The 18,984-nt window shown below is 47.0% G+C and overlaps 1 protein-coding gene across 3 annotated transcripts in view; it reads right to left on the bottom strand.

The window, feature by feature from the left end:
• Positions 1-18,984, bottom strand: part of DOCK11 (dedicator of cytokinesis 11) — a 76,886-nt gene that overhangs the window by 28,003 nt on the left and 29,899 nt on the right. For 2 of the 3 annotated variants that reach the window (XM_059483264.1, XM_059483266.1), the window contains exons 12-31: positions 18,112-18,321; positions 17,657-17,779; positions 16,575-16,657; positions 15,051-15,173; positions 14,795-14,871; positions 14,107-14,291; positions 13,919-13,984; positions 13,659-13,751; positions 13,139-13,262; positions 12,422-12,543; positions 11,476-11,562; positions 10,255-10,344; positions 8,619-8,737; positions 6,880-6,949; positions 6,632-6,757; positions 5,980-6,051; positions 5,475-5,621; positions 4,951-5,034; positions 4,391-4,502; positions 1,707-1,885 (exon numbers count right to left, since the gene is read on the bottom strand). In XM_059483264.1, the coding sequence (XP_059339247.1) occupies positions 1,707-1,885; positions 4,391-4,502; positions 4,951-5,034; positions 5,475-5,621; positions 5,980-6,051; positions 6,632-6,757; positions 6,880-6,949; positions 8,619-8,737; positions 10,255-10,344; positions 11,476-11,562; positions 12,422-12,543; positions 13,139-13,262; positions 13,659-13,751; positions 13,919-13,984; positions 14,107-14,291; positions 14,795-14,871; positions 15,051-15,173; positions 16,575-16,657; positions 17,657-17,779; positions 18,112-18,321 (2,292 nt within the window). The remainder of the gene's footprint in view (positions 1-1,706; positions 1,886-4,390; positions 4,503-4,950; positions 5,035-5,474; positions 5,622-5,979; positions 6,052-6,631; positions 6,758-6,879; positions 6,950-8,618; positions 8,738-10,254; positions 10,345-11,475; positions 11,563-12,421; positions 12,544-13,138; positions 13,263-13,658; positions 13,752-13,918; positions 13,985-14,106; positions 14,292-14,794; positions 14,872-15,050; positions 15,174-16,574; positions 16,658-17,656; positions 17,780-18,111; positions 18,322-18,984) is intronic. The other variant, XM_059483265.1, reaches the window with a different exon arrangement.

Here is an 18,984-nt window from a genome sequence, read left to right as displayed (position 1 = left end):
GATTGGCCAGTGAGACAAAACAATTCACACCAGAATCCAATGAAACAATCACCTGTGGGTAAACAATCTCCAAACACATTCCACATGAGCAAAACAGAGGAGAAGTAAATGAGATAAAAATCGTTTCCCTTTTTCTCTCAGGCTCCTCAGCTTCCCAGGAGAAAATTCCTGGGCAAAGGGATTTTTTCAGAGAATGTGAATGTGACACTCTTAAGCCAAAACACATACAGACATATATCTGTATTTAGACACTGTATGTGGTGTTCAAGAATGTGAGCTGGTTTGGCTTCTCATCCCCACTTCCAGAGCTGCCAGAGAGGTATTACGCTTCTAGCAACAAGCTTGGGGCAGTCAGGGGTTTTGGAGGCTAAGTAACATTCCCAGTCCCACAGGATGTGTGAAAAACTAAGTCCTGGATTTCCTAACACTTTAACTGGCACTTGACTTGCATAGTTTGGTTTTTAAGTGCAACACCCAAGAGTAATATAACAGGAATATTTGCTCCATGCCTGGTGCTGGCTTCTGCTTCCAGTCAGAAATTCTCTATAGCAAATGCTTCTAGTGAAAACAGTTTGTAGGAACAGATTAATTTGGATTAACTGGTACAGATCAAAATGATTGGGTTGACATTTTCTAAATGGAGGACTCTTTTACATCCAATTCTTTTTTGTTAGACATATATTATTTTAAATTGGGCTGAAAGATTAAAAAGAAAAAATAAGGCTTGCAAATTGAGTAGAACCTTTTAAATAATAAAGAAATTCACATCTACAACACATACACCAATATCCTGTGGGACAGCAGTAAGACAGGGGAGCTTCTGAGCAGTCAGGGCAGTGCTGCACACCGAGGGAGCAAACAGCTCCTGAGTTACTCATGGATCCTCACTGCAGAGCAAAGCCAGCCCAGCTCCAGCTCAGGCCTTAAAGGGGCAAGAGAGGGGAGGGAAGAGGAGCTGGCTCTGGGCCCATGAGAGCCCCTGGCACATTTGGGGCACTCTCCCACCCTCGATGCCAGGCAGCCATCCATGTTCCTGGATAACACCAAGAATGCAGCACACTAGGAGCAATGTGAGGACCAAACTTACACAGAGGGATGTTTTCAGGCTAGAGCAAGGGCAGGCAGTGTCTGCACAGATAGCTGGGCACTTTGGAGGGCATGTGGGTCAGCAGGGAGCAGCACCAAGGTAAAACAAACCCATTTCCAGCCTCTTTCAGCATCATCGCGTGCTGAGACTGACCAAAGAAAACTGAGACCCACCCAGAGGAAATCCAGCACCTCATGAGAATCAAGATCTTCTCCTCTGAGTCACTAATCAGTAAAACATGCAGCTGACTTGTAACAGAGATCAGCTCTGTTTCCTGATTATAGCATATTAATACAGGACATGAATTTAGGCCCAAGACCAGAACATCACTAATGTCCTCATTTTGTCGAACAACTCTTGGCTAATGACTCTCTCAAGTTCCTTAATGGTTTAGGGATAATTACCTACATACTCAGCATGAGTAAGAGGGCTGCATTTCCTAGATGGTTTCTGAGCTATTACTGTTGTTCCATAACTGTCAGTTATTTACAACAGTTCCCTAAAAAACAATTGGAATACTTTTGGTGCATCCTGCAATATCTAAAACTCTGGTATGTGGGGTTTTTTTCCATAAAATGCAACAACATTAAGTTTAAAAAGCCAACAAAACAGGCCTGACCTTGTGCTGGTATCTGTTGTCAAAGGCATGCTTGATGAGGAGGTTTTTTAAGACTGAGATGGCTGTGTATCTGATATCATAATTGTCCTGCAAGGCAACAGAGGCTTCTCTAAGGAGCATTCCCACAAGGAAGTGATGCCTGCAATACTCATCAGTTAAACTGTACTCAAGATTTGTATCTGAAAGAAACAACAAGGCAATGGTTAAGGGAAATGTTCCAAGAGTCTGTTCAGAGCAAGACATAACAGTCATTACACCATCACCTCTGCCAGGCCATTCACCAAATTAGAACCACCACAGGGATAACCCCAAAGCTCTCTGTTCTTCCCCCAAAAGTACAAATGCCATTTGCTCAGCTCAGACTTTTTTTCCCCCAAAACCCCACAGGTATGAAAGTTCTTCTGTGGTAAGGCAGGGTGCATTCAGCTTTGAAAATCCCAGTCAAAGGGTTCCAACAGCTCTGTGGCTGCAGAAGATATTTTTAAACTCATTGATTCAAAAGTAGCATTTACTGGATTGTGAAACTTTGATTCAGAGGAAAGAAAAATCAATCTGGAACATTACCTAGCTTTCACTGTTAGTCATGTTAGCAAATGCCTCATTGTCTCACATCATGGTTATTATATTAGTTGGATGCAAGCTAACTGATTGGAAAGTGCATACTTAATTCAACATTAGAGGAGTTCACCATTCCAGCTGGACCTACCCACTGAAGTGAACCATTCCACAGCAAATGAAAAAAATTCTAATTATGTGTAAAAATAAAAGAGTCAAATAAAAAGACAGCAAAAATAAAGAGGAACTAGTAATGCTCTAAATCTTGGAGAAACAGGACAGTATGTCATGTTTTAATATTATTTGTGAGGTCTTTGCTTAACTTCCAGCTTCTGTCAATCCCTTGGATTCTTTCCCATCACAACATTGCAAAACTAACTGTGTGCTGCTGGCCACGAGGCCGAGCTTGGGGCTTGCTCTGGCTGCTGTCCCCACGTGAGGCAGCAGGGACAGACCAACAACCAGCCCTGCACTGGCTGGGAGGTTTCAAAGCCGCTGTTCCAAGATGCAACACTCCAACCCAACAGGATGTGGCTGCAGGGCTGTGCTCTGCCAGGGTGCCCATCTGCAGTGGCTGAAGCTGCAGAAGCTCTCTCTGTCCACCTCCCTGAGGGCTATTCCTTCTCCTCCTAGAGACAGAGCAGCAGGGGTTTGGGCATCCCTCCACGCAGCCACACAGGCTGGTGAAGAGGTCAGACACACCAGCAGGGTCTCTCCTGAGCCCTGTACCACAGGTGTGTCCATAAAGGAGCCAGGTCTGCAGTGAAGGTGCATCCCCACATGGCTCTGTCATGGCACCACTGCAAAGGCACCTCTGCTACCTCAGCATGGGCTGCTCTGCTGCCAAGGGCTCTATGTGAACCTCAGCAGGTAGGTCCAGTCACAATAAAACACAGCAGAAAAGAGAAGCTGCCCTTACAGCTCTTCAATTCAACCATCTCAAAGGCAAAGGTGAATGTTAACCAAGAAAGAGCATCTTTATGTTACCACGCCTGTAACAAGCACCAGGGAGGCTGTGGATGTGTTTTTCTTGGCTGTTTCTAGCAATACTCTTTGTTAAACAATGCCAGGCAAGTAGCCAAACTGAAGTAAGAGATTAGCAGCTGCTCCAGAAAGCTCTCATGTGTGAGATATTTACCAAAGTAAGGGATATTTCATTTACTTCTGCTTTTACCAGCTGTATGTGTGTGGAACCACTTTGGGACTTGTATGGCTTCACTGTGAGGCACAGCCAACTTCCTCCACCAGAACACATCACACAACCATAAATCCACAGGGCTTTTACATGGGAGATCCCAATCCTCACCCTCCTCTCCAGTACTTACACTGGCCAGGCTGGTGGCACCCAAACCTGGCAATCCTTACTGCAGCTGTGTAGCACAGATGAGCCATGAGAGGGATTGGGGCTCTGTCTGCAGCACTCCTGGGGCTGCCAGCAGTGCCAGAGCTGCAGCCACAGCACCTGCACACAGCCTCAGCCCAGCCCCTGTGGGCCCCTTCCAGCCCTGCTGAGCAGCTTCGGGCAGAGAGAACAGGGTGTGACAGTGACACGAGAGTGATGTGTGGGGGTGCCATAGCACAAACACCCTTGGGGAGCACCAAGGACAGGCTCCAGCTCTGCTGGCTGCCCTCAGGTGTAGAACAAGCTCCAGCACACTGCGCCCTCTGTGCCTGGTTCAGTGTCAGAGCAGAAGGTGACCTGATCCCCTTCTGGGGGCCACAGGGAGAGCTGGCAGCAGGGCAGTGAGTTCCATCTCTTCTCCTGCACCCCCATTCCCTACAGGACCCCCCACTTCTCAGGGCAGGCTGAAACTCCTGAGAACAAAGGATTGCATTGCAATAAATTTGCCTAAATTGCAGTAAATTTTCCTACTTACTGAAACACAGGCAGTTGTCTTCCAGATATTGCTAGTCCCATGTAAACTTAAATATAGGAAATACCAAAAAGACTGACTGCATATCATTCTGGAACAAAATTATATAAATCTGACAGAAAACATCTTGTCCTGAGGTTAATGTCCTAACCAGGACATACATTTCCTTGACACCAAACCAAAGTTCAGCCAGTCAGAAGTCATGAGGACTAATAAATTATAATTCTTTAGACAACCTCTTAAGAAAGAACATACCTTGAACTCTTTGCAGCTTGGGTTTGGAAAATGTCATTGGTAAGTTCAGAGGAATGTAGTGCTCATGATTGCAAATAGTTTGAAGAAATTCAAACTTGTATTCAACCAGCAGCTGAGATAAAAAAAGACAAACACAAACAATGTTTTTAGTTTGGCCCATTTTCTTCCAGTTCAATGCACTTGTTACACAAGGGTTGAAGAATCTAATAAATGTATCTATGCTTTCTAATAAACAGCATCTGGTGAAACTCACAAATAATTGGCAAATTCTTGTGTTGTTCTACCTAAGTGTCAATGCATACAGATATCACTTGGGACTCCTTTGTCTTTTTCATCCAGGCTATTGACCACTCTTTCCTGTCATCCTGACTTTTACATTACTTTAAAGAACATCTGGCTACAGGCTCTTAGCCCAGACAAAAAGGTCTCTGCCTCTAAAAGACTCTGCAGGAACAGAGTCTAAAAGACCTCCAAGAGTAGTATAAAATAATCACTACAAAGCTTTGACTGATGTAGACATGTACAGCTGCAAACCACTTTTCAAGAAACCTACTGCTTACCTTAGGGTCTTTTGGGCTGAATCCAGAAATGTAATCATTTATCAAGTTAAAAACAAATCCTCTGTCCATAAAGGTCAAACAACGCTGGGGAGAAAATAGCAACATGTGACCAACCATTAAAAATAAAAGCAATTATCCTAAATCCCCTCCATACTATTGTCCTGCCAGCAGCCAGATTTCATCTTCTGGCTTGCTGCTAACTTTCCAATACATGATCCTGTTTCTGTGAAATAATTTGGATTACTTTACTTAAGTCTCCAGTGGACAATAGAAATATTTTAAATGAGAGTAGATATATTTCAGGTTCCAAACAGTTGCTAGGAATGCCTGAAAACCCTCAGTAACATACAGTTACTGTCTCTTTGGAAAGGGAAAGGTTTCTTTCCTAGGACAGCTTATCCCCTCAAGAGTTTTTACAACTGAAAAAACCAAAGGCAAGATAAATCAAAACCACATTTGTTTGCTTGCTCTGTATTTCTCATTATCAATCTATCAAATCTTGGGAGAAGGGAAGAAATGCTGACCTTCAGGAAGTTAGCCAGGCTGAAGTTGACATTCCTGGACTCTTCGGGGATCTCGTTGTAGCGGATGGTGACGTGGGGGATGATGGCCAGCAGCAGCGAGTGCAGGGCGTGCTGGTAGGACTCAGGGAACCTCTGCCCTCTGGGCAGCTGAAAGCAGAGCCCAACTCAGTGCTGCAGCTCAGCTGGGACAACTGAACTCAGGCACGAGCTCTTGAGTGTTTGTTTTTCCTGCTTCCTAATGAAACAGTGATTAAAGAGAGTATTGGCTGCAGCTGCAGCAGGTAGTGACAGAAAAGAGGCTGCACAAGCCATAAGGACTGCTGGAATTTCTAAATTACAACTAAGAGTGAAAGGGTGGAAAAGGGAAAAAGTGAAGTGAAAAAGAAAGTGAAGCTGTTCAGCTTGGCAGCTTTTTGTTTTTAAATAGTCACATAGCTTTTCAGAAAAGCTTTTGGAGGAGTTTGTGACAGTTCTGTAATGCAACGTTGACCAAATTTATATTTACCTTGATTTTGTTTTCTTCCAGTAAGTACATTGCCATGGACTTTGCCAGTGCTTCAAAGAAAAACCACGAGTACTAGAATGAACAAAGAATACTATTACTTTTCTCAGCAGGATTGAACATGACTGATACTCCCAACTATAGGGGGAAGCACCTGTGTGGGAGGGAAAGCTCACATCCAAGTGGCTTTTTGTGAGCACAGCTGTGCTTGCACAGCTGGCTTGGAACAAATGCCTTTGCTACCCAGAGATGTCCTGCCAGTCTTAGGCTGGGAATAGATTTAGCCCCTATGGATCCCAAATGCACCATTCCTAGAACCAGCAGGGTTTGCGGTGCGAGCCCTGCAAAGGCCCAGAGGGGCAGAAACTCAGCTTGCCTCCCATGAGTCACCCTTCAGGTGTGGCTTGGGGAAAATAGGTAAAACTGGCCAAATGAACAGCCTTTTGCTGCCTCCTGCCATGGGCCTAAACAGAGGTTCTCTGCAAGAATTCATCTCTGTTTTAATGGGAGAACCTCAAGGATGTGGTGCACGGAGTTGGTTTGCATGCAAGGTTTGCCCTGCAGAGGGTTTAGATGGGGGTGAGTGTTGGGCTTTACACCAGATCCCCTTTCCTTCCCCTCTGCCCTTGGCAGCCAAGTACTGCCAATACTTCACCTTGAGGAGCTTATTGATGGCCAGAAAATCTGCTGACTGCTTCAAGATGGTGGCCATGGAAAGCACCAAGATCTCGTGGGTCATCTTGGCCTGCTTGGCACTGGGTTTCTCGGCTCGGAACACGTACTGGGGCAAAAGAGCAGGGTCAGGGTGAGCTGTCCCCACAGGGACAGCATGTCACCCCTGACTGGGGTAAAAGAGCAGGGTGAGGTGAGCTGTCCCCACAGGGGCAGTGTGTCAGCACTGACCTTCAGGAAGGAGCGCAGGTAGTGGTCCAGCCCTTCCTCATGGCACTTGGACACGATGTGCAGAAGAACCCTGGGGAGAAACGTGGTTTGTGTTCAGCAGCCACACAAGGGCAAGTTCCTCTAGCTCACAAAAGCAGACACCCACACGTGTCCCACCTGCCCTACCACAAAAGCCTCAAGAGGCCACTGGCACGGCCTGATTTGCACAGTGACAGCTCTGCTGCCAGCACCCCCACACACAGCTCCTGCACCACCCTTGCACAAAGCACTCAGATGAGCTGCCCAAAGGTCTTCTCCACTTCTGTGCTGGCCCAGGAATTGCCCAGACAGGCTGACTTTTAGCACTCCTTGCACAAAGAGGTGAGACAGAACATTTTCCATCCTTGTTATACTCTGATACTTCCTTGCATCCCCAGGATTTATTAATTCTGGAAACTTCTTTTTTTATCATTTATTTACATCATGTGCTCCTTGTTACATGCAGTGGATTATTTAGGGCTGTTGCCTTGCAGTGTGGGAAGGTCAAGCAGATGCTGGAGAACATGCCAGCCCTCTGGACTCACTCCCAGGCAGCTGATCAAGACCTGGTTTCCCCAGCCACTACTGGGGATTTACATTCCACTCCCAGCAAGAGGGAACAACGAGCCATTGCATGCTGTCACAGACCCCACAGGCCAAACCACAAGGAGGAGCTTACAAGCCATTTATCAGATAAAGTGGGTTTTAAATTCCACCATGAAAATCTGATGAGAAAAGAGATGTTATTAAACAGAAAGATACTGACAAACTGGAAAGCATCAGGCCAAGCTTTGATAAAAATCTCTGGAAATGAAGGTGGGAGCTGGTCACCCAACAGGCACCTGGGGTCACCTGTTGCCCTGTCCTCACCCTCTTCAAACAGAGTGGAATTACAGTGCTCCACAGAGGAAAAGTTCTCATGACCCACACCACATGGGGCAGGGCTGTGACTGCAACAGGCACCACATCCCTGGGGACTGGGGCTCAGCCTCCAGTTCCATGGGAGCAGGATGCTCCTGGCACATGGAGGGACCAGGGGAGGGTGACATCCAGCACCCCCTGTGCAGGCAGCACTGCTCTGAGGCAGCATCATGAGGAAGGTGCACGTTTTGCATGTTTTAGTGCATCTCTGGGATCCAGGGGTCACTGCTGGTGCCAGGCAGGGAAGGTGCTGTGGCTGCACTCCCTGCAGGGAACATGCCCTGGCTGGAGCAGGGAAGGTGCCCTGGCTGCTCTCCCTGCAGGGAAGGTGCTCTGGCTGCAGCTCCAGCAGTGCTGCCTGGGTCACTGCTGCCCTCTCGGGGCTGCTGGAGATCAGAGCCTGCACAGCTGGAGCTGCAGCAGCCCCAGGGCACCGGGAGCAGTCCTGGCACCAGGGACTGGTGTGCCGGGATGAGACCAGGACACTGCTCCCCACATCTGCAGCTGGGACACACCTGGGCACTCTGCAGCCGTTTGATAAGACAACTCAGCTCCCAGAGCCACCAAACTTTCTCTTTTGAGAAACAAACCAGGAGTATCTTTAAAGTACCACGTTTTTCCTCACACCGCCCCCAGGAGAAGAGCTCCACAATGCCCCCATGCCACCCACACGATCCAGGGGAAGACAGCAGCAGGGGACAGCCAGTGCTGTCACTTAGCACCCTGTCCTGGGAAACCAGACCCTGCTTTTGCCATTCATGGCCTTGCATTTGTCACTGGAAGGTTCAGCCAGCACTCACATGGTGCAGTTGACAGCTACTTCATCCTCCTGCGTCACGTTTGTGAGGACTCTAAATAGTTGCATAAGAATTACAGGTAGAAACTGAATCATTACTTGGATCTCCATGGCGTGCAAACACTAAAACAAATGTTCAGAACACAGACACTTTTAGTTCAACGTGTTGCAGATGTTAAACATTTACAGTCCTCAGACATTTCTGTGGCAATGGGACAGCAAACGATTCAGGGTGTGCAAATGCTTCAGCACACTGGAGGACAGGAAAACTGGGACCCATAGCAGGACCTGCTGACACATCCCAGCTGAAAACCCTCAGGGAGAAACATAAATCACTCATGGCAGGTATAAATCCTCCTCTCAGATGTGTCCAGGCAGATATGACTTCATTAGAGGTCACATGCTACTAATCTGATTTGAAAAGCCAAGAATTTAAGTTTTGCTCTTAAGTCTTCCCATCACTTGTGCCAGTTTTTTGAAGTCCCATTTCCACAAATGCCTTTGGAGCATGAAAAACTGCTGCCCAATGACTTTCAGAGAGACTTTTCTTTTCAAAGAGCATAGCTTGCTATTGAAAATGGATTTTAAGGCACTTGGTGAAGGTCAGGATGGTCTCATGCACAGGCTCTCCACCAGACTCACAGAGCTCTTGTGCCTGAAGCTCGTGATATGAGTCTAGGAAACACAGCATGTTTCATTTTCAGATTTCAAACCTGCAAATCTAACAAAAGGTTTTTAAATCTTTATCTAGCTACTTAAATTACTGAAATTATTGAGGTGGTGGTGGTTAAGATTCCCTCACTTGTGGTTAGCACATACCTATCTCACCTATCTCCCTGTCCGAAGGCTGCAGTGAGAGTGCTGGGGCTTGGCAGGGCTGGGACCTGGCAAAATGCTCACAACAAAGCTACTGTAATTTTAGTGCTTGGCTTCAAAACCTGCTATTATTTCTATTTCTTAAAATATTTATACCTTATCTGACACATATTAAGTAACCCTGTGGTGATACATCCCCACCACTGCAAGTGGAGCTGTTGCTACAGCACCACTCTCAAAAACAGGCAGTTATGGAAGGAAACAAGGACAGTAAACAGCCAAGAATAATATTCCCTGCAGAAGCCCTTGCTGGACCTGCTCCAAAGCCCTTACTCATGCTGCAGTGATTTCCAAAAAGCTTGGTCTAGGTCATAGGTCACCTCTGCTCAAATTTAACTGGCTGATAATCTCACTGATCTTTTTCAGCCTGGAAAAAACCTTGCATTTTGAATGGGCTTCCAGAAAACAAGGAATTGTGCTAGAGTTTAAAGGGCTGAATCAAAGCTAGAGCAGCAAGGGAGGAGAGTGTGAGTGCACCAGGAGAGAGCTTTGCCCTGAGCATGGCAGAGCAATGCTGACTGCTTGTTTTATCCCTTGTGGAAGGCAGAGGGAAGCAGCACACAGAAAATCGTCTGACAAGATAAAATGAATGTAGGGACATGAAAAAACATTTAATTTAAATCCTAGCCCATCTGATAGGATAAAGCAAAAGTAAGGGTACTGCACAATGCAGTGGCCCCAGCAGGGGTGTGCTCCCACAGGGCAGGGTGTTTGCTGACAGTCTGTAAGAACACAAATGAAGCCCAGTGACAGGCACTGTTCACCTTTAGGTATTTAACGAGCTCTCCTGGCACTTCCTTGGCTCCTGCCTGAACCAGCTGGCAGTAGTGGAAGAATTTGTGCAAGTGCATGTCCTGGAAAAGACAAACAAGGTCAGTTCAGCAGCCTCAGCATCTGTCAGCCCTTACTTTGTTGCTTGCACTTGGAAATCTGGTGCCTTTCCTGCAGCAGTGGGCCATGTCCCCAGCAAACCCCATGTCCCAACTAACCTCAATATTAAGCACAAAACTTCCAGCAGTGTTAAAATTCTGCTGTGGTTGTACTAGCCTGAGCCCCAGTCCCCAAACAGCACTGGCCTGGAGAAACAGAAACCCTCCCAACAGCTGCAACTCACAGAAACTGCCTCACCAGCCTCCTACTGCCCATCTGGGGCAGACTTTCCTTCCCATTACTCTCCCTCCTCCTCCAAGGTTAGATTTAATTACTGGGTTATTTAAATCTGAAAAGCATCTGGAAATGTAATTTGGGAGGAAGCATAACTACTATGCTGCTCTCAGTGCTATACAGAGTCAGTAAATCTCCAAAAACAGAATTAGATGCTGAAAGCCATTTTTTCTGAATGTAAATGTAGCTGATGGCATCCAGCCAAGGGCATTCCCCCAGGAGCAGGGCTGACAGCCCAGCCCTAGAGAATGTGCTGGGGACCTTTGCTGCACATCATGTGAAACTTAGGAAAGTCCATCACTACCATAAGACTACAGAACACAGCAGGGCTTGGTAAAACAGCCTGAACTGCTTTCAAAGGGAAACCAGGACTGTTTTCTTGTGCCTGCTGCTGTCAGAGAATGTTTTTTTAAAAAAACTTAATAAGAAGTCTAATACTAGTTTGGACTCAACGATCTTAGAGGTCTTTTCAACACTAATGATTCTACAATTTGGGGAAACCTCTCACATCCACCAGGTCTCTCTTTTGCCTCACTGAAGCAGGTCATTTGCTCAAATGTTTCCTTGGCCCTGCCAGTTACAGTGCAACTGGCCAAGGGAACCTCAGCCTCTCCCCAGGCTCATTCAGTCACACAATTATCTCACCCCATCCAACCACGGAGCAGATGCCAGCCATGCTGCTTCAGGAATATCTCAGGGCTGCTTTGCAAACCAGGTACCAGGGCCCTCCTTCCCACACCAGGTACAGCTTAGCTGTAGTAGAGACACAGCAGTCTCTTCTTTTGCATTTGTGCTGGAAATTTTTAAAGTGTTTGACTTACCTGGGTGTAAATGGTAGAGTCCAAATGGATTCTGATTTTAAACAGTGGCTTTGCTCCATCCACCCACTTTGCATCCATGCTGGACTGCTGTGAACAGACAACATCCAAGTATTGGTTTCAGACTGTGGTGAGCAGACGGCTCTGTGCAGACACCTGCCCAGAAGGTACAGCCTGGGGTGGAAAAAGGGTCTACCCCCAGCACAAACACCACCTTCCCCATGAAAACAGGCACACCGAGCATTCTCCTGCTCTGTGCCATCTGCAACAGCCCAGCCTGCCACAAATACCCTCTGCATCTGGCATACCCAGAGAAAGTGGAATTAAAGGAGTCCTGCCTCCCACACCCCTAAGAACTTTAAGCTTTGGGGGTGCCCCACAGAAAGTAGAGATCCTTTCAGCTGAGCAAAGCACTAACAGAAATCCATAATTTACAGTGGTAACAAAAGCTCAGCTTCCCTCCTCTGTGTATTTTCTGGGTCCCCAGGATGAAGGAGAAATTGAGAATCTGACTCCATGTTCTTAGAAGGCTAATACTGGGATAATATTAGGATATTCTATTCTATTCTATTCTATTCTATTCTATTCTATTCTATTCTATTCTATTCTATTCTATTCTAATACTATACTAAAGAATAGAGCAAGGATACAGACAAAAGGTTACAAAGAATGAATGATGAAAACTCATGACTGCTTCCAGAGTCCCGACACAGCTGGATGGTGATTGGTCATTAACTCAAAACAATTCACATGAAACCAATCAACCACCTGTTGGATAAACAATGTCCAAGCCACATTCCAAAGCAGCAAAACAGGGAGAAGCCATCAGATAATTATTGTTTTCGTTCTTCTCTGAGGCTTCTCAGGAGAAGAAATCCCGGTGAAGGGATTTTTCAGCAAATATGACAAAGACACCGCAGCCCATTTCAGAATTTCAGAAGGCACCCACCTTGCGTGAGTCAGAGTCTGGAAGGCCCAGGTAGCCGGGGGGGAGGCTGCAGGACACGGGCAGCTGCCGCTCCAGGGGCACGACGCGCCCGTCCTTCAGCAGCGGCACCCAGGAGAACCCCACTGCAGAGGCAACCAGCACAGGGTCAGCACACACACTGCAACATGCCCAGCTCAAAAACAGCTCTGGCTCACCCCAGGAAGCCCAAGGGATCAACCACAGCAGCGTCCCTAAAGCACATTTTACCTGGTGAACCAAATTCGAACACAGCACAGAGCAGGTGTGGGTGTGAGGGGCAGGAACAGTGCATGAGCCATGGCTGTGCACTATGGTGAGGGTTCTTTGAGGGCCCCATGAAGGGAGAGGCTTCCCAGCCAGTGGGACCCAGGTGTGCACATGCCTAGAGTTGCTAGATCAGCCCTTGAGACCCTGATCTCACAGCAAGTTTTCATTAGTGACTTGCCTGACAATAGCACATTTGTGCAAGTCAGGAACATACAGAAAGAGCTGTCAGACTGCAGCAAAAATTCAAGATTTAATATAAACTAAAAACATGGAATTTATTCCATTTTTGACCTACAATATCATATTACATTGCTTTTTAAAAAGAAAATTCATATAGGCTGGTTTGTTAATAACTTTTTTTTCCATGTCCCTACATTTGTTTTATCTTGGCCTTTTACACTCCAACAGAAGTAATTGAAGCATTGAACATACCTTGAGTTTCAACGGTGTCTTGTTTTTTCGATGTTGCCTTTGTATTAATTTCACAGCTGACATGATAGAAGGTGAAAAGCAAATGATGCTTTTGATGGAGGTGAATTGGAAGCTCAATTTTAATCTAAAATGATATCATGATAGATCAGACTGTATTTTTAGTTGTGGAGTAATATTTTAGTTCTACTTCATTTCACAAATGTTATGTTGTATGCAGTTACACAAGACACATTCTTACCCACCTTTAACAACTCCTAACATTTCCATCACATTTGCAACATTACTTATTAATGAGGGTGTGTGATTGGAGTGCACAAAGCGTGACAGTAAAGACAGCAGAAAACAAACTGACATTAAAAACTGACAAAGGCTCTGGCTGTGCTGAGCCCTTCTGCTGAGGCAAAGGGCTGGTGATTATCTTTACCCATATTTCACCCAGCCCTGGAAAAAGAGGTGTCCTGAAAAGCCCCTTGGCATTGTAGCATCCAGGAAAATCTGCTGTTTCCCAGGTTGCTTTTACCTCATCATAGAACTCGGGGCTCTGGTTGTGGTGCAGCACGGCAGCGTAGGCGTGTGTGGTCAGCAGAGGGCTCCCAGGCTTTCCATATATGCACTGCAAACACAAATGAACAGCTGAACTCAGGGTCCTGCCACCCTAAATCAGCTGGACAAATTAAACCAGTGACCATGGAAACTCAGTGCTTTTCTCCTGCCCTGCTCAGCCTGGCAGGTACAGAGCACCCAAAATGGCAGCCCTGTTAAAAGGTAACATTAACTCACCTTTAATGGCCTGGCATCAGCTTCATCTGAATCCCTGAACTCCACACACACAGCAATATTCCTTGCCTGAAATAAGGGAGAACAGGAGCATGAGCAGCAATCACCCTGGCCCACACCAAGCCTGGCTGCAGGTCACTGCCCAGCTCACTGCCCAGGTCTGTCCCTGGGTCACTCCTAGGGTCACTCACCTTTGCAAACACCTTCTGGTTCTCATACTTCAGGTGCAAGGGGTAGACATAGAGGTGGTTTTTGTAGACAGTGAAGGGGTAACAGTATTTTGCAACTTCTGGGACAAGCTCCTCCACTTCAACTGCAATGTCCTCACAGCCCTTCTCAAAAGGTTTTATAGGAATGTAAGAAGCTGTGAAACAATCTGTAAGAGAATAAGAACTGAAAAAATTAGATCCACTAGAAAAGCCTTTTGGACAGGAGATTAGCCTACATAACCTGTGACAGGAGTTGCCAAAAGCCTATGGAATTACACTCAACACATCACAAGTCCTTTCTTTGCTTCAGTTTCTTTAAATGCAAGGTAAAGAATCACATTGACCACGTTTGTAAAGCTCTACAAAGTTATGGATCAAAAATGTGATATGAGATCGATGCAAAAGCAGGCAGCTGGCTTCCTTCAGATTTAGGGTGTGATGGCCAAAATGTAAAGAGGATCTATCCCTCAGGTAAATCTCTGCACTTGGACCACATCTCCTCCACAGAATGCATCAGAAACACTTAAAGTCAGTGGTTGTGCTGAATTACTCATTTCTGATGGCAGCCCTGAGATACTCTTGTTAATGCAACAGCAAAACCCCCCCCCTAGAAGCATTAACTCCTGAGGCTCGAGCCATCAGCACTTCTGATAAGATCCAAGATCCTTACTTGTGAAGTCCAGTGGGATGTCTTTGATGATGATATTTAACTGGGCTGGAATGACTTGAAGTTTTGTCTTCTCTGGTCTGTGTGAGGGAGAGAGGAACAAGAGTGTGAACCTTGAAAGCTCAGGTGTTGAGCACATCATCAGCACATTTTGCTACCCTCCAAATATTAGAAATTGCCATCTCATGCTTACACTAAACTGTTTAAAAATGTATGTTTAAATGCCTGCCCAGCCCCTGCACCAGTCTCTTGGACTTACTTCTTATACTCAGCTAAAAGCTTCAGCATATCTTCATTCGAGAGTTTGCCACTGTCTTGCTTGTACAGGGGTGAGAATTTTCCATCAGCATCAAGAGTGCCCTGGGAGTCTTTGAAAACTGGCCTGCAGAAAGGAAGAGGTGTATTTTCTAAATGTTGGTAAACATACAGACACTGAGGTCTCTGACACATCTGAAAGGCAAGGGGCTCAGTTCATCAGGCAAGGGGCTCACTGGCCTGTGACTGCTCCCAGTACCACAGACCTGATTATTCTCTCCAGCCAGCTCAGGACACATTCAGCCCATTTCCAAGCCTGGTCCACAGCACAAACACCCTTCCATCCCCTCCCACTAACACCTAGTGGTAAAGTACCTTCCCACTTGCACATGGGAGCACAGAAATCCCCCTAGGAAAGGAGTGCACAATAAAAACCAGCTTGGGGACATGCATCAGCTTCCTCCTCGAGTCAGAGCAGGAGACTGGACTCTGCCCTGGATGAATAACAGCATTTCTGCCCTTGAAATTAATAGGTTTTTGTGTGTAATAAGAACATTAAAGCATCTGCACTCCACCTCTGTGCAAGCACTTTCCTCTGAGACCCACAGGTGAAATGTTCCAGGGATGCAGAGCTCCCTGCACCAGCCCACTCAACTCCTTGGTGTCCAAAGGCAGCTCTTTACCCATCAAGAACAAACCTGGAGCCAGTCCAAGCCAATGCCCACCCAGAGCCCACCATTAGGGGAGGGTCCCCTTGGCAGAGGGCTGAGTGCTGGCTGCCAGGATCCAGCTGCATCCCAAAACCATCACCTCAAAAACGAGCAGCCAGCACCACAGGAACACCTAGTTCAAGAATACACATTGCAAGCAGTACATCCCTAAAACTGCAGCCCACTGTGACAGCTTTCTGTGCTCCCATGTCATTCCCAGCACCAATATGCAATTTAGCACTAGGAGGCAGCAGATGAGCTTGCCTTCCTCTGACTGAGCTTTAAGAAAGTTAGCACTGACATACTTCTCAGTTCCAGTAAAACAACAGCAAGGGAATGGGATCACTACCTCCAGCCATTCCCAAGAACATTAATTAAAGCAGAGTTTAAGATAGAAAACAAACCCATCTGATTGCCACTGCCAGGCTGGGAAGGCCTCTGCTCTAATCCTGTCCCTGGCAGTGGCTGGTGCCAGGAGGGAATTTCTGCAGTGATTTTCTTGGTAGCATGGGACAGTGTATTTTGTCCCCAGGAACGTTCTGCCCTAACAGCAGTAGTTGCAGGTCAGTGGGAAGGTTACTGCCTTCCCAGCTCTAGCACTGTTTACTTTTTAATATTTGTTTCTAATTCTAGATAGAGCACTTCAGGCCAATCCCAATTCCTTCTTGAGAGTTGGAGCCACACTCTGCCCTCAGCTGCAACCTCACTGACTTCAGTCACTGGGCCCCTTTCCCAACCATGTCCCAGGTCACTCTGAGCAGCAGCAGCAGCAGCAGCTCCCAGTGTGGGCAGAGCCCAGCCCAAGGTGAGGCACTGACCTGGCAGCCCAGCCGAAGGGCATCCGGTACTGCCCCAGACGGCTGCACACCTGCTTGGCCACCTTATGGACCTTCTGGGCAGTCTGCAAAACACAGAGAGGCAGGTCAGAGCTGCCAGGGCTTGATGCTGCCCCAGAACAGCAGTGAAGGATGCTGCAGTCTCCAAGGAGGAGCATCTCTGTCTGCTCCAGGAACCAGTGCAGCTGACAGACACCCCTGTGTGTCCCTTCACAGCACCCACAGCTGTCAGTCTGCAAAGCAGCAGCACAAACTTTGTGGGCAGTCGTGTTAAACCTCCTCAGGATTGAACTGCCAGGGTATTTATTAGTGCTCTATTTGCCAAAAGGTGTTAGTGTATTTTCCAAAACTGACTGCACTTGGCTTATCCTATACAGACTCACAAAGTGTGCCAAGGGAATGCCATCATTACCAGGTATTCCATAATTGACTTTTCAGGAACTATTCTTGACTGGCTGCAACAAGACAGCATCAGCTTCAAAAGGATGCAGAAACTGAAGCTGGTGTCAAACAGTAGGGCCTCTCCCTTGGATGTCAGGAAAAATTTCTTTACCCAAAAGGTTGTCAAGCATTGGAAAGGCTGCCCAAGGAAGTGGTGGATGTGTTTAAAACACATGTGGATGTGGTGCTTAGGGACACAATTTAGTGGTGGAGTTGACAGGGCTGGGTTAATGGTTGGACTCAATGATGTTATAGGATTTTTCCAAGATAAAGGATTCCATGATTCTATGCAGACACTTCATTCTGGGGATGAAGCATCCCGCTTTTTCCTGTCAGCCCAGCCCAGGCTTTGGCTTGCTGAAGTGTAACGGAGAAAGGTCTGGCCTCAAATGCTTGGCTCTTTCTCATCATCTGCCTCTTTCCAGGGGAAGAAACCAAGTCTCCCAGGACAGTCCAACTGAAGCCAGCCTGGGAACAGTGCAAACAGAATGAACAAAACCTATTTTTGCCAGCAAGAAAGAAACTGAAGAGCTGCAGAACAATCCATGTTTCATCCCCTCTACACCCTGCAGCAGCAGCAGACAGCATCACTCAGTTGATGCACCCATGGCCCCAGGCAGTACCTTCCCAGGGTCTGAGTTCTTCATGTAGGGCTCTGCACAGTGGGCAATGCTGCCCTGCAGCACCTTCTCCACTCGGGCCACCAGGAAGATCTCTGTGTGCGGGTTGGTCACGGAGAACACCCCCTGCAACAGAGAGGCAGCAGTTGTCACTGCAGGACCCCAGTGTGCACCACAGGGTCTGGCCTGACATCCCACTGCCCCTTCCCACACCCCACACACACCCTGCCCTGGGGATGGGCCACAGGGGCTCACCAGGCCTGAGCATGGCCAAGTCTTGGCAAACTCTCCCTGCGCTTTGCCCGTCACCGCCAGCAAGCCCTGCACGGCAACTTCAACACTGACCAAAGCTCAAGAGAAAAGCTGGCTTCTGGTTACCACACAGAGCATAACAGCACACTCCGAAGCCATTGAAAGCCCCAGCAGTGACCCAGAAGGGGAGCAGGGGAGGCACTGACCCGTTTTATGTAGCGCAGGCAGGACTCGGGGACGCCGTGCACCAGGCCCTGCCCAGGGCCCTGCCCCGGGGCTCCCTCTGCCCGGGGCTCGCAGCCCTCCTGCAGCATGTCCCGCACACACGGCGGGTTCAGGTCCACGTGCAAGTCAGCTGAAATCTTGCAGTTACTCTTCAGGTCAAATAACGCCAAGCTTAGGAAAAAGGGCTCAACCTGGAAATTGGATTGAATATGTGTGTCATAAAAAATGCACGGCACGGGCTCAAGAGTGTCAACAGCACTGCTTTCCTGACAAGAAAACTGGGAACTTTCTCCTCCTCTTTGTTCCTTTACTTTGGTACACCAGCATTTTACAGAACTGCTACATGTAGCCACATTTTTCTTCACAGAGGAAAGCAAGGCACAACTTCCTAAGAATATTTCTGAGATTCACATTCTCTGAACCTCAGAGAAAGGAAAAACAATTCTTATCTCATTTGCTGTGCCTGTGTTGTGCCAAAGTAAAATGCAACATGGAGATTGTTTACCCAGAGTGATGGTGTTTTGTTTCCTTGGCCTATCAGGGCCAGGTGTGTGTGTGTGTCAGGACTGTGGGCTTACAGTGACAAGATTCTGTGCAGTTGAGTGCTTGGCAGCTTCAGTTTAGATGTAATGTAATAGATGTAATATAATATAGAATAACATAGTATAATAAAGTAATTAATTTGCCTTCTGATAAGATGGAGTCCTCCTCATCATTTCTCCCTCGTTGGGGGCAAAAAATATCCACTATAGTAACACACAATCCATGTTTATTTGCTTTATAAATATACAGATGCTTTTTTTCCTGCACCTCCTCACATTTTAATCTAGTCAGTTTGAATAAAGTTATATGAA

This window comes from Ammospiza nelsoni, chromosome 15 (assembly GCF_027579445.1).
Source record: "Ammospiza nelsoni isolate bAmmNel1 chromosome 15, bAmmNel1.pri, whole genome shotgun sequence".
Classification (NCBI taxonomy): domain Eukaryota; kingdom Metazoa; phylum Chordata; class Aves; order Passeriformes; family Passerellidae; genus Ammospiza; species Ammospiza nelsoni.
The sequence above is the reverse complement of the archived record's forward strand: the minus strand, read 5'-3'. Positions and strand labels throughout refer to the sequence as shown.